Source organism: Rhagoletis pomonella, unplaced genomic scaffold (assembly GCF_013731165.1).
Source record: "Rhagoletis pomonella isolate Grant_MI unplaced genomic scaffold, Rhpom_1.0 Rhpom_scaffold_00009, whole genome shotgun sequence".
Classification (NCBI taxonomy): domain Eukaryota; kingdom Metazoa; phylum Arthropoda; class Insecta; order Diptera; family Tephritidae; genus Rhagoletis; species Rhagoletis pomonella.
The window spans coordinates 40001698-40010023 of NW_023458563.1; the positions used below are offsets into that span (position 1 = coordinate 40001698).

At 39.1% G+C, this 8326-nt stretch overlaps 1 protein-coding gene across 1 annotated transcript; it reads left to right on the forward strand.

Moving 5' to 3' along the window:
• Positions 1-6939: 6939 nt before the first annotated feature.
• LOC118745515 lies at positions 6940-7776 on the forward strand. Its single transcript, XM_036478963.1, has one exon. It carries the CDS (start codon positions 6940-6942, stop codon positions 7774-7776), a length of 837 nt encoding a protein of 278 aa, XP_036334856.1.
• The last annotated feature ends 550 nt before the right edge of the window (positions 7777-8326 follow it).

An 8326-nucleotide genomic window follows, 5' to 3' on the forward strand; every position in this document is an offset into this window, starting at 1 on the left:
TGTATACATAAATGATCAGAATGAAAAGAGACATCGATTAAGCGGTGACTGTCTGTCCGTCCGTCCGTCCGTCCGTCCATCTGTCCGTCTGTGCACACGATAACTCGAGTAACAATTGAGATATCTTAACGAAACTTGGTACGTGCACTTCTTTTGGGCGTAGGACGGATGGTATTGAAAATGGGCGAAATCGGACAATAACCACGCCTACCTCCCATATAACGGTAATTTTAAGAAATACGAAAACTGCGATATTTTAGTAACTACTGAAGCTAATTCACTCAAAATTGATACTTACAATGAGTTTCAGACGGAAAACATGAATATTATAAATTTTTGGAAAATGGGCGTAGCCACGCCCACATATGGTTTCATGTTGGTTGGTAACCGCTGCACCAATTTCTTCCAAACTTGGCACAGTTGGTGGTCCTGGTACAACATACCAAATGGCTGAAAATTTCTAAAATCGGACAGTAACCACGCCCACATCCCATATAACGGTAATTTTCAGAAAAACGAAAACTGCGATATTTTAGTAACTACTGAAGATAATTCACTCAAAATTGATACTTACAATGAGTTTTAGACGAAAAATAAGAATATTACAAAATTTTGGCAAATGGGCGTAGCCACGCCCACTTATGGTTACATGTGTATATCTTGGTAACCGCTACACCAATTTCTTCCAAACTTGGCACAGTTAGTGGTCCAGGTACAACATACCAAACGGCCGAAAATTTCTAAAATCGGACAGTAACCACGCCCACATCGCATATAACGGTAATTTCGAGAAATACAAAATCTTCGATAAATGAGTAAATATTGAAGCTAATTTATTCAAAATTGATGGTTGCAACAATTCTTTACCAAGAACTACGTTTATGACAAAACCGTTCTAGCAATTTGTACCAAGCTCGGTATGGTTATTGTGCTTCCCACATAAAAGCAAACCGTTGAAAATTGTTGAAATCGGACTAAAATTGAGGCCGATTTTCATATAACGGTAAATTTCAAAAATCCTTGAAATTTCAATATTTCGAAATTTAAGGACGCTAATTTACTTAAAATGTATACACCCCGGCTTACCATCTATCGGTACCTTTCGGAAAGGTGAAAAAACATATATTTAATACTTGCGCCGGGTATTTAATGTTCGGCACCGCCCGAACTTAGACTTTCTTACTTGTTTAATTTAAGCCTTATAATTAATTTAATATTTTTCTCATTTTTATACCCGAGCGCTCTGCACCTACCTTGCTACGACCATGCCTACACCTTTTCACTATCTCACTTAACTTTGCTTACTAAGTAGTGTTTGCCACAATATGAATGGCAGAGTACAGGGCATAAGATAATAACTGTCGCACAGGTTTTTTGAATAATAAAAGGGTCCTTTATAGATGTTGCGAAAAAGAGTATTTTTTTTTTAACTTTGTAAATACTTTACATTAATTTTATTAATTAGTTTTAAGATTTTAATCCTTATTTGCATTTGCCAGCTTTGGGAGATAAGTTCATGCGGCACTCACGCCTTTTATAGGTGTACTTTTTCTTAGACTTTGTATAAAAAAAGAGAAAAAAGCTGTATACAAGAATGATAGAATACAAGATTGCGCCGATCAGAGAGGATTTTTGAGAATAACTTTTGTGTGACGTCACACTGGTGCAATTGCGAGAGAGAAATGCCAAAACGTGAGCAAGAATGGAAGAAGAAGAAAAAATGTTGCAAGGAAAACGTAAACAAGTTGCACCAGTGTGACGTCATGCAAACAACGATTCTGTCAAATTCGTTAAGAGAGGAATAGCGGTCCGAGATCGGCGCAACCTTTGTATTCTCTCAATCGTGAGCTGTATAGGGTTGGTCGTATGAATGCCCTACTAGTCACCGGTTCGGAGTCTTTTCGATTGCTGAGTATGAGGCCTTATGTTGGACAAAAGACGGAGTATAAAGGACCCAAATGGGGGAAATTAGCCTATATTTACAGAAGATATGTAATAAAGTAACCGATGACGACTTGCGTGCCGCTTGCGCTTTTCTCCCAAACTCGCTGGTAAAACCAAATGAAGGTTAAAATTTAAAAACCAATTAATAAAATTTTCGTAAAATCTATAAAGCCCCCTTTTATTAAAAACAAAAAAAAAAACTGTCCGACAGTTATTATTTTACACCCTGTATATGATAAAATATTAATAGCTGGAAAAAGGAAAACAAAAGAAATACAAAACTAATAAAGGAGTACATTTCCATATATTTATTTTTTGGGGAGTACATTACAATAAAAATTAATATGTGTACTCCCAAAAGCAGTACGTCTGGCAACCCTAGTCACCACTCTTGTGGCTACTCGTAGGCAATGAGCTTCTGGGAAAATTCGAAGGGAAAGCACCCAGACTAATTGCCTATGCAGACGACATAGCTATAGTTGTTACAGGGAAATTCCTACACTGAGGGAAAAAAATTAAAAAAAAAAACGTGCAAAATTTAAAAAAATACGCATATGAAAGAGCACCAACCCAACTCGTTTTAAATCTGAGAATGTACGTTATAAAATATGTCGTTGCGAAGTGCACAGAAGCTTTTTCGTTGTACGAAATTAAAATTAAGAAGAAAAAAATTTAATTTTATGTTCCGTCTGATGGTAATTGAACCCGGACCCGGACGCCTTGGTAGCAACCAATTGTATCAAGCGTCTTTGCACACTCAGCTACAACCTATAGCTACATGTAAATGTGTTTTCAAATGTTGAGTTTGAATCAACATCACAGCGCGCGATTAGTGCATGATGTCGTACCATGTATGTACATATGTATGTATGTATGTGTTGTCACCGCTTTGCATGCTTTGTATACATATGCTTTCATAATTACATATGCAAAAGAATCCGTGCAGTGAAAATGCTTAATTTCATACGGGCGTATTTGATTTGAATATTTCCATTATACGTAGTGTATGTATAATGAAAAAATCCATTTTGTTAAGAATTTTCGCTTGATTTAAAAACGAACATTTTTAAACGGTAATCAAATAAAAATTTTTTATTCTTATAACTCGTTTTTTTCTCAGTGTAGACACCATCAGTAACGTAATGGAGAGCGCTCTAAGGGTCGTATATCGATGGGCGACTTCGTCCAACTTAAAGGTAAATGCTGACAAAACGGATGCGGTACTGTTCACAAGAAGGTACAAAATCCGCGCGTGGAAATCCTCGAGGCTGAACGGAGTGCACCTATCAACCAAGGATCGCACCAAGTACCTGGGAGTAATTTTGGACAGCAAACTGATGTGGAAGCTAAATGTAGAGGAAAGGGTGAAAAAGCCCAGTGGTGCCCTTTATGCATGTAAAAATATGCTGGGTGCCACATGGGGCCTATCCCCTGGCCTCATGCATTGGTGCTACACAGCGGTAGTTAAGCCGATACTTCTCTACGGCGCTCTGGTATGGTGGACCGCTGCCAACAAAATCTCGTATATGCATTGTGCATAACATCGACACTAAAGACCACTCCAACGGCGGCATTTGAAAGGTTACTTGACCTACCACCAATCGACATCGTAGTGGAGAGCACTGCAGCGAAATCCGCCATGAGATTAATGGCGTCAGGTGAATTCTCCGCTAGAACCTTCGGGCACAGCTCGATATGCAGGGGGATAGAGGACAAAATAGACCACATACCCCCACGCTACATCTGGGAAGAAGGTTTCAAGCTACGTTTAAGGAGGGCGGATGGCGCAGGAGCATGCAACCCGCCAACGGGACGTATAACATCTACACGGATGTATCTAAAATGGCTGATTAGGTGGACGCCGGAGTATACTGCGCCGAGCTAGACCTTAGGCACCGCTTCAAGCTTCCAGAGTACTGCAGTATTTTCCAGGCGGAAGTCTTCGCTATAGGGAAAGCTGCTGAGATAGCTAGCAGCACAGGAAACTATATGAAAAATATCAATATAATGACTTATACATATGTCGATAGGCAGGCGGCGATTAGGGCTAAAATCTCACATCGTATTGCGTCAAAAATTGTCCTTAAAAGCAGGGAAGCAGTGGACAGGGCGACCGAGGGTAAACGACTGCATATATACTGGGTTCCAGGCCACAAGGGCATTATGGGCAACGAAATAGCTGATGAGATTGCCAAAAGTACCATCCGTCTTGCTAGCGAACCAGTACAGGAAATACAAATGTCGCTAAAAACGATCTATAATGAAGTTTCCGAAAGAGCTGGGTGCCGGAAAAAGGTGAGATGGAACGCATTAGAGACATGCAAAACCACCAAGATCATGTGCAATAGGAGCAAAAGAGAGACCCATTTCTTGCTTACATGGTTACGTAGGGATAGCAGGACAGTTGTTGGCCCAATGAGGGGCCTCAACCTACTGGCACCCCATGCAAGCAGAATGGGCATTAGTAGCAGTGACGCATGCAGGAAATGCAGGGAGGAAGGCATGAGTCAGGCGTTAGAACACCTCCTCTATTTATGTCCGGCCTTAGCTAGAACTCATCTTAGATATCTCGCAGCTTCGCAGTTCAAAGGACTAGAGGAGGCTTCAAAACTGGATATTAAGGCTCTTTTGAACATCGCAAAAAGGTTTGACGTCCTATACGACGACTACTTTAGATGGCATTAAAACGGACCTCCATCTGGCACTACAAAGAACCAACGGGTCTATGTAAGGCGCATCAGCCGACCAGTGTAACCTAACCTATTACCGTGCGACAGTCAATTTTACATACGAAAAAATAAATATTTTCATAAAACTGGGGGCCAAATATATTAAATCTGCGTTTTAAGTTTTTATCTCTGACGTTAGGATTTTTTTTAAAGGTCTTTGAATTTTCTAGAATATGATTGAATACAAAAAATATTCAAAAAGATTCGGTGCATTGTAGAATAACAATATGAGTATCAATTAAAAAGAAAAATTCTGTAGAGTACAAGAAAAATTTAATTTTTTGGTGCACCAGGACGAATAAGTATCGAAAATGTCCGTTTAAAACTTTATCGTTAAATATCCTTTGAAATTTCCAATATTTATTTTTGAACAAAATATATGTCAAGGACTAAAGTGTTAACTACCACATCCTCCAATTTTATCCTTCTAACTTTATTAGTTTTAGAAAAAAAAAAAATTACACTTCTCTTTATAAGATATTGATAGTTACAATATGTATACTAGGCTGGGTCGATTTTGTATGGGGGAAAATAAAAGTCATTTGACCGCATTGTAATAGTAATATTATGATGTCTTAGGTCTCAGCCAATTGTTATTGGCCACGAAAAATTAATTTAAAACTTATCTTAGCCGCGCAATTGAATCAAAGTGTACGAATTTTGAAAATGAAACTTTGGCTTGTAATATCTATGGAATGCGTTATTGCTATAAACATGACGATATATCAAATTAAGGGCTATTAAATTTAGAACCTCACGTTCATTTATCATTTTTCAATAAGTCTACACGTTTTTAAGATATTAAAATAAAAAGTAAGAAAACTATGATTTTCCCTTATGAATTTTCAATTCTTCGTTACTTCAGCAACCAAGTGAAAAATACAAAAAAGTGAGACGAGATTTATTTCAAACCTTTTAATGTTTATATAATATTAAAATGACCATGTACTTGGTCACGCCGATTTGGACAGTTTCCAAGATCGTGGTGAATGAATGTATTGTCAAAGATTAGGAATCGTTCGACAAGTTAATAGTAGTTTCAAACATATAAGTATTTACATACATTACAATTAGGGTGAGAAACGCCCATTTTAAGTCCATTTTTGCAGTCTTGAAAACTGGTGCGGAATGGTTTCATTAGTCGCCGCAGAAGCACATTTTTCGCGGTTTCTAAATTGCCGTTATATGAAATTAGGGGACATGCAATAAGTGTTTAGATATACATAAATATTTTAGTTAATTCCATTATGTGAAAAAGTGTCTGTAAGTAAATGCAATAGTCTTTAACATATCCTGGGAAATCCTTTTGCGGACTCTCCAATTGGACGATATTGCTTTGCATTCAGCTTGAACGAAAAAAGTCACTCGCTTGCACAGTTTTCTGTAATCCGGTTCTTTTATTTAAAGGTTATTTATACAATTGAAGAGAAATTTTTTTGAGAAAAAAACTGGAAATCCACTTAAGTTTTTCGATATAACTTTGGTAAATGTTACTCGATCGGTGCGTAATAATTAACAAATTGAAGGTGAGACTTAATGTTACTGATTTTTGATAATAATATGACTAAAATAGTTCAGATTATAAACAAATTATTTAAAACAAAAAAAATCTTGAACAAATTTTTTTATCATTTTCTTATATTTGCAATTTTTATATCGTATGCATAAACATAGGTAAACCAATTAGTGTGTCTAGAAGTTGTGCCTGTTCAGTGTTTCCATACAAATTTGCATAAACAAAATTTTTCCGCGATGATGGAAAATAATGGCTATTCTATTAGAGCTACCGAAATTGTTCCTAAATTTGCAAAAAATCGCAAACTATAGCTAATATTAAAAAAGGATTAGAATATTTCTAACTAGCGATCTAAATGCACGCCAGCAATATTAATATTGTTCTTTACATCTTTTGACTATAGGCCAGTGCAATTATCAAGAGAACAATTAAAATTTTCTTGAAAATAGATGAGTTTGAGATTAACGATAAGATAAAGGGCTGTGGTGAATTCGCCTCTTGTAGCAATAATCGATAACATAAGTAGTGAGATGTGTTATCTCTGATGTTCTAGTTCTTTCTTTCCTTTTTCTCGCTGGTCTTTTTGGTACACGGACACGTGTGTTGTACGAGCGAACCTTTTTCAATAAACTCTAAGTTAGTCATTGTAATATAGGAAACTACCCGGCGTTTTATTGCTAGGCACCACCCGACAATTGGTGACCCCGACGGCAAAAGCGAGTATATGTCACGGAGCGAGCAAAAACTCCAATGGTTAACCAAGAAGATAATGAAGCAAGCACGGGAGTTGGACCGTCGGCCGCTGCCACGAGCGAAAAAGCCATGATGGTGAACAAAGTGTCGGTTAAGGTGCCGCCATTCTGGCCAGAGCATCCGGAGATTTGGTTCGCCCAAGTCGAGGCGCAATTCAGCGTGGCCGGAGTTTCCACAGATTCGGCAAAGTTCAACACAGTCGTCGCTGCTGTTGAATCAAACGTTTTAGCCCAGATTTCTGACGCCATTTTGAACCCACCCGACAACGGCAAATACGACAACCTGAAACGACGTATAATAGATAGATATTGTGAAAGCGAGCAGAAAAAAACGCAAAAATTACTGTCGGATGTGGATTTGGGAGACAAACGGCCAACCCAATTGTTAAGCGAGTTAAGTGAACTTGCAAAAAACAAGGTTTCCACCGAATTTATGAAATCGCTGTGGCTGCAGCGATTGCCAGTACAGGTTAGGGCAATCTTACAGGCGTCTAACGCAGATTTGCCAGACTTAGCAAAGCTGGCCGACAAGATTCTAGAAGTAGGGGATTTTCAGCAGGTGTCGGTAGTGGCAAAAGGCAATGCAGCCGACGAAACTTTTTCAGGCATAAGCAAACGAATCGAACGCATTGAAGCGCAATTCGACAAATTAATTCAGAATACGAAGTACCGAACAAACCGACGATCTCGTTCAGTGTCAAGAGGACGAGACGCCCGGGCAAACACTCCAATGCGAACAAAGGGCGAATTATGCTGGTACCACCAGGTGCACGGGGATAACGCCCGTAAATGCCGACCGCCCTGCGAGCGCGGACCAAAAGCGACAAAAAACTAATTGCATCTTCTGGTTTGGCGGGCAAATCTGAAGACTACCAACGCATAGCCCGCATACTCATCAGGGACGAAAACACAAAAACACAATTTTTAATTGACACAGGTGCCGATGTGTCCGTGCTACCGGCCCGTACGGCGAATACGACAAAAGCGAGCGGGAAGGCCAAACTGTATGCTGCGAACGGCTCGGCTATTAAAACATTTGGCGAAAAACGACTACGGATCTCTCTTGGGTTAAGACGCGAGTTTGTGTGGACTTTCATTTTGGCGGAAGTTAATTCTGCCATTATAGGATCAGATTTTTTAAAGCACTTCGATCTCCTGGTCGACGCTAAGAGAGGCAAGTTACTAGATAGAAGTACACTACTGGAGACGAAAGGTCTTACGGCGCGCACCGAGGTTACGCAAATTCGGGTATACAACGTCAAGGATAAGTACGCGAATTTACTCCGTACCAGGATATTGCCACGGCAAACGCAAACAAGAGACCAGTGAATTCCAAGGTTACGCACCACATAACTACCACAGGTGCTCCGGTATTCGCGCGGCCG

Bases quoted from the DNA above. Each gene is read 5' to 3' on its own strand.
- LOC118745515 (XM_036478963.1), top strand. From the start codon at position 6,940: ATGGTTAACCAAGAAGATAATGAAGCAAGCACGGGAGTTGGACCGTCG.